This window comes from Falco naumanni, chromosome 3, assembly GCF_017639655.2.
Source record: "Falco naumanni isolate bFalNau1 chromosome 3, bFalNau1.pat, whole genome shotgun sequence".
Taxonomy (NCBI): Eukaryota; Metazoa; Chordata; class Aves; order Falconiformes; family Falconidae; genus Falco; species Falco naumanni.
This window is the reverse complement of record NC_054056.1, coordinates 103,652,374-103,671,299: the sequence shown is the minus strand read 5'-3', so window position 1 is coordinate 103,671,299 and position 18,926 is coordinate 103,652,374. Positions and strand designations below refer to the sequence as shown.

The following is an 18,926-nucleotide window of genomic DNA, read 5'->3' as shown; positions in this document are numbered from 1 at the left end:
CTAGCATCAGTGACTTGGTGTGAGCAGTTCAGGGAGGCCGAAGAGGCTGCATGGCTCTATTCCTCTCAAGCTGAGGAGATAGTGATGCTCTTAATACCAAGAGGGATTTAATCACACGAACATGTTAATGTGTTATAAAGCACCCTGGGGCACGCTGTGAGCTCCTGCTTTAAAGGGAAATTTGCCCTCCGTGGGAATAAAAGAGCAGCTGCAGCAATGGCTGGAAATGCCAGCCGGGCTGGGGGGGGGCACCTGGTGCCTCATGCGGGGATCCCTGTGCTCACTTTGGCCAGGGCAGAGTTAATTTTCTCCATGGTGGCTGGTATGGGTCTGTGTTTTGGATTTGTGCTGGAAACAGTGTTCCTAATTCAGGGATGTTTTGTTTATCGCTGAGCAGCGCTTACACAGCGCCAAGGGCTTTTCTGCTTCTCACCCCACCCCACCAGCGAGCAGCTGGGGGGGCACAAGGAGTGGGGAGGGGACACAGCCGTGACAACTGGCCCCAACTGACCACGGGGACGTTCCATACCATAGGATGGCATGCTCAGCACATCAAGCTGGGGGAAGAAGAAGGAAGGGGGGACATTCAGACTGATGGTGTTCATCTTCCTGAGTAACCATTACGCATGACGGAGCCCTGCTGTCCTGGGGATGGCCAAACACCTGCCTGCCCATGGGATGTGGTGAGTGAATTCCTTGCCTTGCTTTGCTTGTGCACACGGCTTCTGCTTTAACTGTTAAACTGTCTTTATTCCGACCCATGAGTTTTCTCCCTTTTACCCTTCCTATTCTCTTCTGCCCTGCCCGCTGCGGGGGGAGCGAGCCAGCAGCTGCGTGGGGCTCTAGTTGCCGGCTGGGGTTAAACTATGACACCCCCCTAAAGGAGGGTCGCTGGAAATAGGAGACAGAAGGAGAGACTTGAAAGGTGGAGGGAATGAAGGCAGGAAGGTGAAAGCTTTGCCCAGAGAGCTGCACTGGGGAAGAGAGGGGTGTCCTGGTGGGATCGTACAGGATGCGGGTCCCCAAGGAGCCCCACTTTGCAAGTGGCTCTGGCAAAGGACAAGGCTTTGGGTGAAAGAGTAAGAAATGCCAGTGGAATGGCAATGATTTGATACAAATATAAAATGAATCTTCCTTGCTGAGAAGTCAAGATAAGGCCAAGCTGAACTCCAGCTCTTACCTTTAGCATGTTTATTCTGCAGTCTGACCAACTACACACATCTCCCAGTTTCTCTGTCCATAGACTCAGGTTCATGGTAATGGTATTATTACTTCTTTAACTAACTCATAATAATGCCTAGATGTGTTGCAAAAACAATGATTTTTTTTATTTATTCTTTTTTAGATTAAGGTTGCTGCATGCTAGATTTTACTGGATATATTGCACTGGGATGATCCAGACTTTTAAGAAAGATCAAAACAGAGCAAGGAGAGGGTAAGTTTGCGTACTGAAGCAGCTTCTTAAATGTCTCATTTACTGTACCTGAGTCAATTTGCTGGCCGTGTGGTTTTCACAGTACACTTAATAACAATTGTAATATAATTAGAACTACCATTTTGGAGAAACAGTGGAAAAACCCTGCTTTTGCTTACTGCACTCAAGATGTGTGCTGTGTGATTAGGTCTGACAATTACCCGGTCACTCAGCTCTTACCTCTATCCTCGCTTGAGTTTGCAGTAATCTGATTGGGATATGGTTCAGCTGTGTAACACCCAAGAAACTCTGCCTTGGGTTTTTTTTACGCTGCTTTTGCATTCCTTCGCTGTGCATCTCGCATTCTCTTGCTCCCAATACATCCACTTTTCCTGCTTTACTGTGTTTTCAGAATTATGCCTAAGAGCCACAGGCCCCATTCATAACTGCTTTCCAGTAGTTACTGATCCAGTGAGTACAGAAGTCTTCCCTTTCAATCGATTGTCTCAGTGGTCTCAGGTCTCTGTTCTTCCTCAGCAGATGATTAAAAAAAAAAGTTCATTTCCACCACTGGTGTGGGCTTTCCTTACTATCAGGATGCCAAAGGGACTGCCTACAGTTGCTTTATGTGCCTTTGAAATTAATTATTAATTCTTTTTTCCCATTCTGTAAGCTAGTAAGATCTCAGGGTGCATCTTTTTGCTTGCTACCTAACAATATCTGAGGGCTACAAGAAGATGACACTGAAAGTTTCAGTGGTTAAACTTCTGCTAATGGTGAATATAACGCACAAATATTACTTATCCTGGTTTCCGTTTTACCTACGTTATTTCTCCAGCTTTTTAAGTTATCACCACATAGTTATCATTATGCTCATAATCACTCAGATTTCTTGCATAACTCAGCTTGGCCCCCCTTCAGCCTGTGTTGGGTCACCCTTTCTTCTGAGAGGGAATCCTGCAACTGCAAAGGATTTGTGAAAAACAAATCATTTAGCCTGTAGGGAGGTCCTATACACTGAAGTTTCTGCCCCAGAATTTCCCAAGGCCAGGCTGGATGGGGCTTTGAGCAACCTGATCCTAGTGAAAGATGTCCCAGCCCATGGCAGTGGTGTTGGATGAGATGATCTTTGAAGGTTACTTCCCACCCAAACCATTCTGTGCTGCTGTTATTCTCTGCTGTCTGAGTGGTCTCTCACTGTGATCACACTTAATTATTAAAGTTTCTGTCTGACCTGTCCTAAATTGTACCTGTGTCATTACGTGCTTGGGAGTCCCCAGATCTGACAGCAATAACGAGTTAACAGCAGCTCATTTACTGAGCAGCACCTTTCCCTGCGCCTTATGGGACCAGACAGGATAAGTAAAGCGTATATATAACAAAAACCCATCCTCTGGTCAGCATAGAAGCAGAACAATTTAAGGAAGCAGAGTCAACTTGTTTCTGACTTCTGAGTGATGGAGTTTTCTACAAGCCACATTTTAAAAAACGAGTGTGAAGTTTGGGTTCTGTGTGTTTAGATCTCTTCTGATTAGAACACTTTCAAGAGACTTAGGTTGAAACACATTGTGAAAGATGTCAATCAAAACCTGAGCACCAGGGGCTGCTGGAGCCAGGGGTCCCAGCCAGCTCCGCACTGTGGGGCTTTGCCAGGTGCAGGGCTCCGTGATGCAAATGCCAGGCTCCTGCACCCAGCAGGCAAGGCTGTGTGGGAGGAAACTTGGTGTCAGCAGCCTATTTTCATCCGTGTGCAACGAAACCCCATGGCCAAAGCTGTCCCGAATGGCTGCCATGCACAAACAATGTCCCGATTGTGCCTTGCTGCTTGGACTCTACTAGAAACGCAGTCCCTGCATCCGTATTAATTAAAACCAAAGCCTGCTTGCCATGCCCAGTTTGTGAACCCGTTCCTGCAGCCACGCTGAAGCAGTCTTTGTGGGGACCTGGGTTGCTTTAAGCTGGAAAAAAAAAAAAAAAAAAAGAGGCCACTGGATCGTCTTTCCCCAGTGGAACCTGGCATCAGAAGGTTTGGTATCACACCACAACCTGCCTGCACAAACCTCCTCTGTGTCACCAGCCTGCCAATGCCACCAAATGCTGCGCCAGCCTTTTGCAAGCCTATTTGTTTGCTGTGGGAGAGCTTCAGCTTTATTATCCGTGTGATGACAGACTCCAGGGCCGCTGCTATTGTTTTATTTGAATTGCAGAGATCCTAAGAAGCTCCATCCTGGGCCCTAATCCCACCATGTCTGGAGCTACACAAATCTGAAAAACCCAGGTGGGTCTTGTTCTTCCTAAACCTCCTGCTGAGCTCCCTGGGAGCGCTGCTAGTAAAGCAAAGTAGGTCAGCGCTCCAGACACACAAGACGTACACACACACATCAGACAGGAGAGATGCAAACTGGAATATTAAGCCGCCAAGTGGCTGTTAAAAACTGCACAAGGGCAATTAAAATATTAGCATCCTTTCATGTAAGCAAAGCAGACAGAAGCAGCAATTAGTTTCAGTTACAACTTTGAAGTCCTGGAGGATGATCCTCCAAGGCATTTTCTTTTTGGCAGCCACCTGATGCTTGCGACAACCTGCATGGGGGGTATGGGCATGACTGCATGGGCATCAGTGCCACGTGTGATGGGACACATGCATCCTGTCATGCTGCCTTTGCCCATGGAGGAGCAGAGGTTGCTTCCCCACCTCTTGCTACTGGCCCGGGACGTGTAAACGCAGCAAGTACAAGTGCTGCCCCATCCAGTCACTCCTCTTCAGCAATAAATTAGATGACTTTACTGCAAGGAAAGTCGCAAAGTGCTTGCTGCCACCCACTGCAAACCTCGCTCGACACTTAAACGTTGTGCTGATGATTAATAAAAATAACCGTACGGGTGAGTCATGGGGACCGTTTCTTTCATTCATTCACTCATTCAAGTTGTGATTGCAAACAAAATCCCCGTAATCCTCACTCTCAGGGGCTATCTGACCCCCTTGCGTGGGAAAGAGCCATCTGACTCTGGGGAAATAAATAATCTGGTTAGTGTTTGCCAAGCCAATTACCACAAAACAAGTTAAACCCCTAATCGTGGCTCTAAAGACACCGAGCTCTTGTGCACCAGGGAGAGCTGGTGGGGTTGAGTTTGAAATGAACTAAAATAAAAATCATCATTAAAAAAAAAAGAGCCTATAAAAAGGTTACCAAAACGTTTAGTCTTTGTTTTATTGAGTTACAACAAATGAGCAACAAGTTAGAAAAGTTGGATTTATTCAAACTCCCTAGCATCCTCTTTGTGCAGTGTACTTGAAAGGTGGGTAAGTTTTCCAAACCCAGCTCGTCAGAGGAATGCACCGGACGGGCTCTTGCACCCACTCGTCTACACACCCACTCTCCTGCTCTCCCTCCTCCTCCTCCTCACACATGCACAGACAGACACCCCCACACAAATCCAATTAGCAGTATTTGGGGGGGGAAAAAAAAAAAAAGTGCACTCGGGAACCTAGGATTGATCTAAAAAAATTTAGTGGCAAAGGTTAATCAGAAATTTCTGTTGTGCGCTACAACATCTAAAGCTGGAGGGCAGACTGGTGGTTATGGTGTCCATCATTGTACCAGCTGAAGAAACACAAACGAGTTCAGACTATGAAGCATCTTAATTTCCTCACTCCAACCCCCCTGGGGGTTGTATGGCATGTTTAAACAAAAAGTGCTAAAAAAAAAAAAAAAAAAACAACAAAAAAAAAGGCATTCTTGCCAAATCTTAAGAGACCCACAGCTGGGGCTGGCTTGTGAAAAGTGAAATACAGGAGCTGGAAAAGACTTGCGTTGTAGGAGCATGGAAAAGCAGAGAATTAAATACTTCAACCAGTAGGAAGTGGCCATAAAACAAAACAAGAAGAAGAAGAAAAAACAACAAACCCCAGCCACTCCAGAATGACCCTCCCCAACCCCGTAATGCGTTTAAGTGGGCTGAAATGTAAACCGGGGTGGGGATCTGGGCTCAGACATTGATCCGCACCAACAAGACTCCAAAAGATTGCAAATCTGTCTCAAAACGCTTCAGAAAAATAATAATAATAATAAAAAAATCTCCTCTCCCTCCCCCACAAGACACTTTCCTCCCCCAAACCAACCCCCAAATTTTGCAATGGCATCATATGCAAGAATAACTTGCACCTATTAAAAAGTTAACAAAATTTCCACATTGTATAAATCTGTTCCAGTAGAGGAAGAGGTTGGGCAGGAAAGTGGGTGGGAGAAAAGCGGAGGAGAAACTTATGTACAAGAACCCTTTCCTCTTTCTTTTTTTTTTAATGCAGTAGTAGGACTTTGGCACTATAAATGATCCCATGATGATGCTCCACGAGAGCAAGCGCGGTCTGAGACTTGGAGTCGCAACACGCTATCTCACCCCAGGCAGGAAAATAGAGTTTTCTTCTATTTTCAGACAGGATTTCCCCTTCAACGTCAGGACAGTGCAGCTGAGGAGTACCCCTGCAAAAATTATAAAAGCAGCATATTATTTTTGAAGGCAATACGAACAACTATTTGAGCTGTCAACTAACCCAGCATCCAGTTTACACCCCTGCACACACAACAGCACTGTATTTTGTATTAACTGTACCTTGAAGCCTATCCCTATTGCAGCTTGATGCTGCAGTAGGGCACTGGATTTTTGCTGTATGCAATACCCAGCTAACAACCCCCTATATATTTCTAAGAGTGATGTACAGCCCAGACTTGACCCTGCTGATCCCTCACCACTATACCCCTCAGGCAGATCCTCATGCTGGCTCGAAGATGACATGCACATGGGTTGGGGGCAGCTACTTTGCAACCACAGGACAGACGGTGCTAAAGACAAGAAGACTCCAGGTCTTTCTTCCCCAGTAAATCCTCTCATTAAATACTTTTTGTTTTTAAAAAAATAATTTCAATTTCAAAAATTATCATACAAACTGCAAGGCAATGGAAAAAAATTGCATGTGCCTGTGCTCTGCAAAGCAGCTCCCTGGCTCTGCTACAACTCCTGTGCCATGAAGGCTGCAGCACCATGGACCAGAGATTAAAAAATAACCCCCCAAAAACCAACCTCCAAATACTCACCCACCTACACATATCCCCGGTTCCCAGCACAGAGCAAGAGCTCTATGACAGGGATTACGTTCAACATGTTTTTTCCCCACTGAGGTGTAAATGTGCAAAAGGTGCAAGCACCCACTCAGGCTGGAGCTGCATGCAGCAGCACGAGGCGGCTTCCCTGCAGCATCCTCCTCACCCATCCTGCAGCAGCACTTACTGAAACCTGATCTAACCCCTTATTTTACACCTTTTACGAATGTTGCTACCAGGTCTGTTATTTCCCACAGAAGCAGTGAGCTCTGTCTGGCATCAGCAACACAGAAAGCAATACCGGGTCGAGCCTAGTGAAAAGGCACAGGCTCGCAGCAACACCAAAGGCAAAAGTCTTCCCCATCCTTGTGATCTTTCCTCAAGTAGCCCCCTGCTCCTCCTAACCCACTGGAAAATTTTAATTTCTGTGTTGGGTTTTGCTTCCCCCCCTGAAGTCCCTCATTGCATTACAGCTTGGGTCTCTGACACGCCTCCCTGGTTTCGGGGGAAACAGCAAGTCCTCCGTACTTCTGCTTCACTCCCTGAAATGCTTTAGGGTGACCCGAATTCTGCAAAAACAGCCAACCCCACACCGACTTCAGGATGGCGTCTTGGAGCCCCATAACAGCAACGGGCCCTATAGCTAACTTTATGGATGAAACCCTAAACTACAAGAAAAATGCGAACTTGGACAGAAAAGGAAAGAAACCCCAGTGCTGTTCACTTTTACCAGTTTCAGACACAGGGGAATGCACTGGGCCACCAGTAACTGACTGATCTCTGCTCCGACAGCAGTGCAAGAGGGGTGGGAGACACCAAGAGGACCCAGACCACCTTCGATGCCCAGTACAATGCAGACAGCATAAGCTGGGGTGCCTTCCTTTGGACCTTTTTTTCCTGCTGTGCAACTCACAAACACAGATTTCTTTTGGCACTTCTCCACAGCACAGTGGTGACAGCCATCAAGAGCCAGAGCTGCATCTTCTGGGGTGCCCACCAACCTTGCTCCCACTGTGAGCCATGGACTTTGATGCCTACCTCTTACAAGGTTTGGGCTTAAAATGAAGGTTGAGATAAGTCTAAAAAAGAAAGTTTACAGTGGAGAAGGTGGAGGTGGGGAAAAATGCACGCTTCTGAGACAAAAAAAAGCCAAACCCAAAACCTCTGGGCTGAGGAAACACTGATCTTGGGAAAACCCCACAGGGAGACAATGCTGTGAAGAAAGCCAGCACTAGCAGCCAGCCACTCTCCCTGCTCTGGTCCTGCTCTCATGTCTGAGCTGTGATTTGCTGTATTTAATTTAGGACCAGTTTCTGTTTGTCAGGCTTGAGCAAATGGGAACAACAGACCTAATTTTGACCTGTGCTGTTGGAAGGCAGGAATATCTCTACTGATGGAAAGGGAGCTAAAATACTCTTGATAGAGCAGTTGGGTGTTGTTACAAGAGGGATGCAAGGCTCATTACACAGCATCTGGAGCGTTTTTGGTGATGGCTTTAGTGCACCCCACAGCAGCCACCCAACATCTCAAAGGCCCTGGTACCCTACAGGTCTCCCAGCCCCACTGTTCAGGAAACCTGACTGCTCTGTGGGATAAATCAGGTTTTACCAAAAGCTTCATATATGGACTTAGTAACAGGGACTTTTCTTAGTCCAGGGTTGGTATTTCAGAGCCTGGCATAAATCCTGCTCTCGCTCAGATGAGGCACTTGTCAAACTCCCACTAACTGCAGCAGCAGCATCTGCTGAACACAAATCAGTTTTGAAAAACTCAGTTTTCCAAGGCTGTAACACAAATACGCCTTAATAGTTTCAGAAACTCATAAAACTACACACCAGAGCAAAGAGTGACCAACACCGTCTGCAACAGCTCGGATTTTACAGAAGCTGCAAAAAAATTCAGTCAACAGCAGGCGTATGGAGATCAATCATCAGGAAACATTCACTTCAAACTATGTACATCAAGCTGAGAAAATAGCAACCCCATGAATATCAAAGCAGCGTGCTTCTGCCCCATCAGTTCAGCAGTGAGAGTTTCAAGTAACTGTGGCTGTGAGAGGGTCAAGAGGAAGAGAAGTCCCTTGTCAGCTCTTTTGTCCACCTCTTACGTGTGGCCAAGACAGTGACACAACCCCTCTAAGGTACTAAGGAGTATGACGTTAAGAAAAATAAATAAATCAGACTTTTATATGACAACAGGCATCTTCTGGTGGTGCACGGTCTTTGCTTTTGGGTCATACCCCAGAGGTCACTAATGCCTTGTTAATTTACCACCGAAGTTATAGTTAAAAATTATGTAAGATAGGCTTCAGAAGGATGAGAGTGAAAGCTTATTCTGAAGGAAAGAGGAGCCAGTAGCTGGGACTTCTCCACAGGTCCCGGCAGTGTGGGGTATAAAGCTTCCAGCTTTTGTGTCACAACACCTGTGACATGGCTTTCACGCCGGCACCAGAGAGCAGGCACTTGCATTTCTGGGCTGAGACTTACAGGGAGAACAGATGAAAATGAAAAAGGCTTTGGGCTTTTGTCAAGTCCCCAGGCCAGCACGCTGAGAAATGGGCAAAGAGCAGGGGACAAAACGGTCCTCTGACCTTCCTGCATGGTCTTCGCAGCAAAAGCCCTGCTCCAGCTCATCTCTTCTCAGTAGGTGTATTTTACGACTAGCCACTGGAAAGCTCCTCATCAGGAGGATAACACAGCGGAAGTTTAACTGACATCAAAGTTCTTACTAAAACTCCTCTCTGTTAACACTTGAGCACCTCCACAGCCCTGGAGCTTTACGGTCAGCATCTCAGTGCACAGAGGAAGGAGGGGCACACCAATGTGCCCAACACTGCTCACAAGCACAGAAACGCAGGCGCCAAACCTAGGCTGCTGGAAGATGGTTGTTGCAGAGCTTGGTTTCATGGTACAAAAGGTTTGTAAGAAACAGTGATTTCAGGCAATCCTCCCTCTCCCACCCTCCTCCCCATTCCCTCTCCTAGCACCTGGTCTGTTCCTTCTCCTCAATATGAACATTTATAGCCAGACAGGGGAAATGATCTGGAATAACAACCCTGGGGAAAAAAAAATAAAAAATTCCACAATGCATTTATTCATTGTGCATTTGATTTTAAAAGGCAGATCAGATTCTGGCTCTCCTTTCTGATGTGGCTGTACAACAGTGGCACTGCAGCGTGCCTCCAGCTGATGTTCCCATGTCCTTCCCCCTTTAATCTCTGCCTTTTAACACAACCTGCTCATCAACATCCCTGATCACCAACTTGCGTAAGCACAACGCAGGACAGTGCCTTGCACTGCAGTCTGGAGCGTTAAGATACTCCGCGATACAGATGGTGTGTAAACAGTTCTCAAAGTTAGCTGACACAATTCATAGTTCAAAATAAAACCACTGCAGGATTTCCCTTTTCAACTCATGAGAAACTGTCCAGAATACTTCTGGACAAGTACTGCACAGGAAGAAAACGGAAGGCTCCTGGCTAGCCAGCAGGGCTTGCTAAGGAAAACTGCACCTCTGCAACAGATAGGAGCTGCAACAGTAAAAGTCTTCAGTACAAGCGTGGAGGGACTTCTATCAGCCCTGGCTTTTGTATTTTCTTATTATCTAATGTTTATACTTTTTTTTTTAAAAAAAAAAAGCTAAAGTACATTATACTTATTACACACCAGAAGACTACTCTTTCTAAACCAGGTGCTTTCTCACTGTGGTTGTTAATGCACGATGTTCTAGCTTAGTAAGACTCCGTTTTGGGAGAGACAGGCTCAGTTACACTGAGCACAAAATGTTACAGGCTCCAATGAACTCAATTTACCATGTGAGTCAAGAAATGCTGACGGTGCTTGCTCCAGATTTATACCTGTGCAACTGTGATCAGAAACAGGCTTCAGGTCTCCAAATAACACATCCTTTCACGTGGTGAAAGATTGCATAAAACCCCCTTAAAGAAAAGCCCTGCAGCTTGCTTTTAAATTCAAGATCCTGTGAAGAATAGCTGCTAAAACACCCACACAACTTAGTCTGGGGCACTTCCTAAGCCTCTAGAGTGAGCAGGCAGAACAAAGCCAGGTTGGAGACCTTCTCACCTGCAAGAGGAAGAGAGCACATTTGCATGAGCCACTTTAATCCCCACAACTTTTTTTTTTTTTTTTTTTTTCCCCTCGCTGTTGCATAAAGAACAGTATCTGTCCTGGGCCCTTCCCCCAGTGACCTTTTATTCTGAGCAGGACAGGATGCTGCAAAGGAAGGACCCAAGGTGCAAAAACGGTCACAGGATCTATTCATGGGAGATCAATGATGTGTTAGCAAGGGGCATATTAGTAACTAGTGTCACTATTTCTTTGTGTGGCTCTGCTGGTACTTTTCACACCAAGTGCTGCAGAGGTGACATATGTCACCCAAAGGCAGAAAGTTAAAGGTTTAGTCACTTATTGCCACAAAACCAAGAAAGAATAAAAATAATAATAAAAAAATATCTCCCTTATCCAGGACTTGACCCACAAGGAGACAAGAAACAAGGCAAACAGCACTAACCCCTCCCCTACCAAGCAGTTGCTTTAATTTACAAGCAGGAAGGATCTCCCTTTTGTTCAGGCATCCAGCAGGCACAAGGATCCGGCAGGGATGGGCTCCAGGGATTTATACCGAAGAGGGGCTACAGGATGCTGGAAGCACACCCAGACAGAGGCAGGCTCAGAGAAACAGGGCACCATCAGCATTACCTGTCTATACGTGGGAATTGTCTCCAGATATACTTTCAGAGTCAAAGTCCGCCAGCTCTGCCTGGCCTTCGGGTGCCGTTTGGCTCCAGCTGTCTGTACAGTCCGATGCAGCGTCATCCTCACCCACGGTCACCTCCACCCAACTGACGTCCGCTGGCTCCTCGTTCTCCTCGCTGCCGTGGCCGTCGTGGCTGTTGCACTCCAACCTGTCCATACCCTCCGCTTGATTCCCCAACAAAGAGTCTTTCAGCGGTTCACAGTCTCTTTTTGCTCTCACCACTAGTTTCCCCCCATTCTCTTCATTCAGCTTTTTATGCTCCTGGTAATGCTGCCGAGACACCTCACTACCGTTCTTTGAACTCTCAGTGTGTTTTGAGCCCTTTTTCTGGCTTTGGTCGTTATGTCCATCAGCAGCATACTGCTGCTGGTACTGGTCAATCCATTTAAGCGACCCCATTCTTAGTGAAGACCGGTTTTCCTTGAACCAGCGAACTATTTCAGTTCTTGTGAGCCCAGTCTGAGATGCTAACTGGTCGTACTCCTGGGGTGACGGCCACTGGGTCCTCGCAAACGTGCTTTTCAGGAGATGAATCTGCTCCTGGGTTTTCTTCAGTGTGGTGGAGGATCCAGATAAAGCACCAGGGAGCTGAGAGCTACTCAGCAGTTCTGCCTGGCTTATTGCACCATTGGGAGTTCCTTGTTCTTTAATTTTTCTGTATGATCCCATTGAGTCCAAGACAGCTTGCTCCATGCTGTCCCTTATCTTTCTCCGCTCAGAAAACCAGGAATCTATCTCCCTCCTACTCAGCTTAGTCTCTACTCGAAGCCTGTCCAATTCTCCTTGGGTAGGAAAAGAGCATCTTAGGAAACTCTCCTCAAGGGCCCTAAGCTGCTCCTGTGTTTTCTCTTTGAACCTCTGGGGAGTAAAATCTGTGTATGGGTGGAACGAACGGCCGTGCCGACCAGCTGAAGGTGCTATTTGATCTTTCCCTAAAGGATCGCCAGGAATATGCACAATGCCCCTTTGACTTCTGTACCTGTGGTCACTGAACCACTTCTTGATCTCGCTCCTGGAGAGACCCGTTGCCTGTATCAGCCGGTAGACCTCTGCATCGTCGGGAAACTGGCTTGCCATGAAACTAGCCTTCAGCTCTGCTATCTGCTCCTTGGTCTTCTTTCGCTCGCTGGCTGGCGTCAGGGGTACGGCCGTCAGCTTGGCAGGAATTTCAGGCACCTGAACTACATGAGGACGCTTGGCCTCTGGGGCACTTGATAAGGTCTGTATCGTCCTCTTTTGCCCCTGGTTGGGGGCAACAGCAAGTGTAATTGGTGAACAGGAAACAGTTGAACCATTTGACACGGGAGTCAAAACCAGACCGGTCTGGCCCAGTATCTGACAAGGCAAAGCCGTCTGGATGATGGGCTGGGGCATTTTTGCAGTTGTCAAAGGAGCTGGCAGGACAGTGATGGTTTGGGGAACCGCCTGGATAGTACCGTTGAACATCTTCTTTCTTGCCTCTTCCACTTCTTCAGGAGACCAACTTATACCATGCTTCAAGCGCTGCGTAGCAAACCAGATTCGGATTTGTTCTTCCGGGTGTTTTGATGCTGCTGTCAACCAAGACAACTCTGCTTGCGTTGGGTAAGGGAATTTATTAAAGGAGTTGATCATGGTTGCGTTAGTGTCCAGTGCAGAGTTGTATTTGGTACTGTTCAGAGGTACCGGCACCTTGGGGACAAGGTTAATATTTGGTGGCAGCTGTACAGAGGGCATAACGTGGGCTAACACGTCATGGAGAAGGTCTCCATTTATACAGGCAATAGCTTCAGTGGCTTCAGTTATGATGCGGGGGAGAGTGCCATCCACGTGGTTTTCCACGACTCCCTCTTCTGGCTTTTTAGGTCCCTTCTTGGTTTCCCCTTTAGGCTTCCCCAGTTTCATCATTGGTGTTTTACTGGCACTAATTCCCCCATGAAGTGAATCCTCACACTCTGCATTTTCTATGCCACTGCTTGTGACAGCGACATCGTTAGTGGTGGTCTCAATGGATTGCTCTAGAACAGTCTGATTATTGCGTTTAATTAATTTCAGTTTAAAGTTGGTCTCTCCTGGGTGGTATTTCGTGTTGTGGTCAGATAAAGAATCATATTTTTTGGTTGTGAAGTTGCATTCAGCACAGACGTACAGAGGGTTGAGAATGACGTTTGGATGCTGAGTGTCAACATGCTCCGTGAATTCATTTAAGTTTTGCGTTGAGTAAGGGCAGTATTTACACTCATAACCACCCTGCGGTTTCTTAGACTGGTTTTCAGCTGGGGGCTTTGCCTCAACCACTTCGCAGTCCTTGACTGAGCTTTCTGAAGGCCAGGTTTTTTTAGAGTCCTGCTGCGGTGTGCCAGCCCCCTTCTCTTTGGGAGCCTCTACGCCCTCAGTGCCTTCCTGCTCCACGACTTCAGAGGTTCGCACCATACAGGGAGTCGTCGACTTTCTTTTGCTAGCCATGGCACCTGCTGGCAGCGTGCTGTCGTCCCAAACGATGACTCTTTTTTTTTTTTTTTTTTTTGACAGGGTGAGCAATCAATTCAATAAATCTTACAAGTGGCTCCAACCTTCCTCAATTACTTTACTCTGTTTTTTTTGTTTTAATGAAGAATTTCCGCCCAGGCTGTGACCATCAGCTCTGCCAGTAGACCTGTCAGCTGCATGACACCTATGAAACAAAGCACCGTTGTTAGGCACTGATCTACAAAACACAGGTTCAGCAGAAAGCCACAGCTCAAGTTACGTGCATTTGCAAGGCCTTTTGGACAATGCCAAACTGTTCCTACCCTCCATCATTAACTTAAAAGTCAAAAATCTCCCCACCATGAATAAAAGCAGCAGGTAAATTTGCAGTGAAGTGCACCACAGGAAGAAAACCGCTTTGAAACAAATAAGACAGGGGATCTTAATTTCCACTATACTCAATGTGTTTAGCTGGAAAAGAAAGAAGATACAGCTATAAATATTGCATCTTTTTATAGAAGCTGCAGTTTCTATTAATTATTATTTTGGAGCCTGCAGATTTGAAATTGAGTGCAATTTATATTAAACTTAATTACTTCCCACTGTCACTTACCTTGTAAATATGTCTACAAAATGATTGCAGTTACTAATGATGGGTGATTTCTAAATAAAGCTATAGGGACTGCCTTGTTGTAAAAGTAAAGGCAGAAGGAAGAGTTAATGCAAATCAACACTTTCAAAGGTTTGCGTCTTGATGAAAGGTGGGTTCAAAGAAACTGAAGCAGATCTATGGAGGCATAACAAGTCTTTTCTGGAACAAAAATTTCCTTGAAACACCTTTTTTTTCACTCAATATTGACAGAAGTAGCTGGCAAAAGGTCACAGAAGCCCTTAGATTCCTTTCAAACAGGGTGCCTTCCTGTGACCCCACTGATACTCTCATCAAGCCCTAATTTGTGCACTTCACTCCCTACAGAATTAAAAAAACAATTGCATTTTTAAGCATGATTCATATGTCAAAGCGGTTTTGGAAGTTCCCAAATGCAAGAATTCCGTAAAACATATTTTTCAAAGGATCTGAGGTCAACATCAGTCAGAACAACCACAAAGAAAAACTACACCAGTTGTTTTAGAATCTACCCACAGTCATCAGGAGTGGGTGGAGGGAAGGAGGGGAATTTAGTTGTCAGAAGAGTTTCATTAAGTAGAAAGGAAAAAAAAAAAAGCAAAAAAAAAAAAAGCACCATTCTCCTATTTGATAAGATGCTTCTTCTAATCAATCCTTGACTCCAACTTGCTACTCTTCCTGATCAGATAAGGCTCTGAATTCATAATACTTCCAGTCCCAATGGAAAACTCATCTTTTACAATCAAGGAGTCTTTGGGATGGGGTGGGGGAGGCACTAGGGTTTACAAGCTGGAAGAGAATGGAAAGTGCAGATTTGCATAGTGGGTAAGACCTGCACTGACTTTTGTATAAGTATATTAAATGGAAAATCTGAACTAGAAATCTAATGAAAGATGCGCTGGCTCATGGCAGGGGTGGGTGGACTAGACGATCTTTAAAGGTCTTTTCCAACCTAAACCGTTCTGTGATTCTATGATCTCATGTCTAACCAAATGCAGATTTTCTCATTTTGAAGCCTGTAAATGACGAGATGCATCCAACACGCAGCAGACACGAAGACCAAACAAGGTAAAATCCCACTACAGTTACATTGGCACATACCCAACATCGACGGACGGTTTATAACCACCTCGGTGCTGCCCCTGAACCTGCTCCTCCTGCTTATGCATTGGCACAAGAGCCAGAAATAGTGGCTGTAAAAGCAGCTGCTAACTTCTTGGTTCTGTTTGCAGCTGATGAATACTTTGCAGGTCTCTAGAGCATATTTCTGCTACTCTGCCTCTCACAGACCATACCACTCCTATACGCATGGAAACTCAAAATTATATACTGCCAGAGGAAGCAGCTCCAGCTGGGGATAAGAGCAGGGATGGCAGCTTCCAGCTCCATGTACTCAAAACCCAGTGTAAAGCAATTCTCCATACACGAAGCAGTCCATACACAAATTCTCCATGAAGCACCCTTGCAGACCAGGCTCTCACTAAACACGAGCTGTGAAACACTAAACGTACTCCACTGAGAAGATGGTGTGCAGAGACGCTATTTGTTACACTGCGGATGCCCCAGCCCAACCACATGGTGCTCCGCGTTCACAGCCACTGCCACACCTCCCAGCCCTGACAGAGACCAGGGATGCTTCCGCACACTCGCTTCCATTCGGTGAAGCACTGGAGCATCTGGTTGACTTTCAAGGGTGCATTTAAGCTCTGGGTGCTTCCCTGGGAAATGGCGCATCTTTGCCCAGCTCTGTGAAACAGGGCTGGGGCTGCCTGCAGGCTTAAGACTCTGCCTTGCTCAGGATGACAGTGCCATTTCCCTCCAACCCAGGATTACCAATGTTGACGTTGCCATTCCCCAAACCATTAGCACTTCTGAGCCAACATCTCCTTTCCTGTTTCATTTTTTTCCTTCTGCCTTTTAATGATGAACAATCAGATGAACAGTGGAAGAAATTATGCCTGGTTTTCTACAGATTTGTGCTGACTGACATTTAAACTGTTTTACACTGAACATTTTCCATTATTTCCACATATTGCTTCAAAATTCCCTCTACTGCTCCTCACAATTGTCCTCCTGCTAAAGTATTTTGGCTGGGATCTGTGGCTTGCTGCATCCCACGGCAGACAGGATCAGAAGGTAGAGACAAACATGCAACTGTCCAAGCACTCATCTTCCTGGCCACCCGTTTTTAATGATGCTTGCACAAAATTAATTATCTCTGAAGCTTCTTCCCTTGTACCCAGTCTGACTGAAACATGGCCAAAAGGTGAGAGAAGGAAGCAGAACGGGCTCTGCATGCCTAGCTGCTGCTGGAAACAGGATGAAGGTACCTAGGTCACCTCACTCTGCCCTGCAGATCCCACCACATTCACGACACTGATTTTCAGAGATGAGGGAAGGGAGGTGGAAGGCAGTGCCCTGGGACAGTGTGGTGGAGATGAGGATGGAGTCATGGCTCCCAGGATGCTCTTCTGTGGCTCACTTCTCCCCCCAGACCACACAGCTGCACTTAACAGACTGCTCTTTTTCTGATATATGACTTTCTGCAAAATTCATGTGGCAAAAGGAAGAAAATTCAAAAGACATCAAAGACAGAGCAGGGCTTATTTATGTTTCACTGAATACCTGCGCCCCCCCCAAGGAAAAAAAAAAAAAAAAGAAAGAAAAAAGGGAGGGAAGAAGGAGTTAAGAACAAAAAGATAAAGGAATAGGGTGGAAGTGAAAAATGGAGGATGAGAAACATCTAGGTTACAACTTTGAATCAATCAAAGGTTTCTTAAAAGCCAGACTAAATGTTTTGAATTCCCCAGTCTCTGGAAGCTCAGCAAGCTCTCTGCTGTGCTGAGCTCTCACCTCTCACGAGGACATGAAAATCAGCCCCAAGCAAAGATGCTCTGATACAGAGGAAGGGCCAAGGTCCCTCCAAAGCATATATAACTGGGTGGACAGATGAAAAATTTTGTCTGCTACAGTTTTACTAGAAAATTGTACAGATTGTTACTTCTTTCCCACCTTCTATTCCAGAGAGTGGTTTTCTGCATGTCTAATTGCTGGTTTGCCAAGTCTACACTTCTAATACTTTTTCTGCCACACAAGAGTCGCTATTCACTGCAGAAATCAAGCCCAAGTGAAATGCTTCTTTTTGGAGGTCTGAAACTCATTTGGTTTTGTTACTGTCCAAGATGTTCAGCTTGGGTGGGTCACAACCATCCAGAGACCATCTCTGTCCCCTCAACCTGCACCCTGAAAGAAGGGAAGGAAACAAGACCCAATGCTTGCATGAGCAAGGAGAGTTTATTCGGACCTCCAAGCCATGGCCCCTCCAGGACCTCAGTAAGGATGTCACGTCTCTGGGAGCTGCACCACGTTAAGTTTGCTGGGCTGCCATGTCTAATCACAGGACGTCAGAGAGCACCAGAAGCATCTCACAGCTTTGAAACATGAGCTGCTCACCAGAACATCAAAGCCCCAGCGGAGAGCTTTAAATACATGGTGTTGCTCCTGACAAAGCTGCTAAATGATGCTGCTTCAGCTCCTCTGATGTGGGAGGTGGGCAGGAGAAAATGCAAACCTGACCTCACAAACCTCTGGATTTCACCTGCAGATGGCTGTTTCTCCAGCTAGTGACAGCTACCAATTTTTTATTCTTTTTTTTTTTTTTGGGGGGGGGGGGGGGTAGGGGGGAGGAGGAAGGGAAGAGAGAAGATTCCCTTTTACTGACAACCCAGGCTTAGCAACCAGGACATCCTGATCAGAACCCAAGTGACACTTCATCACCTGAGCCGTGCCCACTGCACATCGCTTTGAGGGGCAAAATTCACATCTGGTGCTTGATGAATAGGGCTGCACCACAGACAGGTCAACCTCTATTCCCAAAGTTGGCTTGGTTCACCCTACTGGTTTGTTACAGACAGGACGCCAGACAACTGACCTCCCGGTTTTTGGGCTGCTGCCACTGTGGGTTGCCCACAGGCATGGGGTGCTGACGGTGGCTGCCTTGTGAGCAGCCAGTCCCCCCAGACATGGGGAGGGAAAGCAGCCCTCACTCCTCCAGCTCACCTGCCATATCTCCTGCTCGTCTTGCAATGCTGTGGGTGGTTGGAAAAATAAAACCATCTATTTTTTTTTTTTTTTTTTAATGAGCAAATGCACAAAGCAGCAAAAGGCAACCAGGTGAAAAACAAAAGGACCTGGCTTCGAGCAGACAGCTGCCGTGGTGAATGAGATCCAAACCAAGCCACAGAGAGCCTGTGTGCAGGAACAAGAGCTTTCAGTCTGCTTTGCTTTGGCAAAGCCATCCAGGACAGAGGCACGCCGGTCAGAAGCAACGCATTCTTTTAAATCTACCTTCCCAAAAGCATGCCACGGCAGTTACGAATAAGGCCCTTAGTCTGGTTTTCTTTAGTTTCTGAAATTTGTTTCATTTGTTTAATTAACAAAATAACCCAGCCACAGTCCTCTGATCTTTTAAACACTTGTTAAAACAGCTCCAGAGCATCCAAGGTGAGAATGAATTCGGACCTCATTTGGTGACTCTGTGCACAACTGTGGAAACATC

General features: G+C 46.3%; 1 protein-coding gene and 1 long non-coding RNA gene across 4 annotated transcripts in view; one reads left to right on the top strand and one right to left on the bottom strand.

Annotated features, from left to right (window-relative positions):
• The first annotated feature begins 648 nt into the window (after positions 1-648).
• On the top strand, positions 649-4,873 carry LOC121085035. The gene is made up of 4 exons (XR_005826931.1): positions 649-683; positions 1,346-1,435; positions 3,622-3,692; positions 3,977-4,873. It is a non-coding gene; the product is annotated as an uncharacterized LOC121085035 (long non-coding RNA).
• Positions 4,602-18,926, bottom strand: part of ZHX2 (zinc fingers and homeoboxes 2) — a 75,192-nt gene continuing 60,867 nt past the window's right edge. For all 3 annotated transcript variants that reach the window (XM_040587224.1, XM_040587225.1, XM_040587226.1), the window contains 2 exons: positions 11,235-13,945; positions 4,602-5,898 (listed from right to left, as the gene is read on the bottom strand). In XM_040587224.1, coding sequence (XP_040443158.1) covers positions 11,239-13,737 — 2,499 coding nt within the window. In that variant the 5' untranslated portion in view covers positions 13,738-13,945 and the 3' untranslated portion in view covers positions 4,602-5,898; positions 11,235-11,238. The remainder of the gene's footprint in view (positions 5,899-11,234; positions 13,946-18,926) is intronic.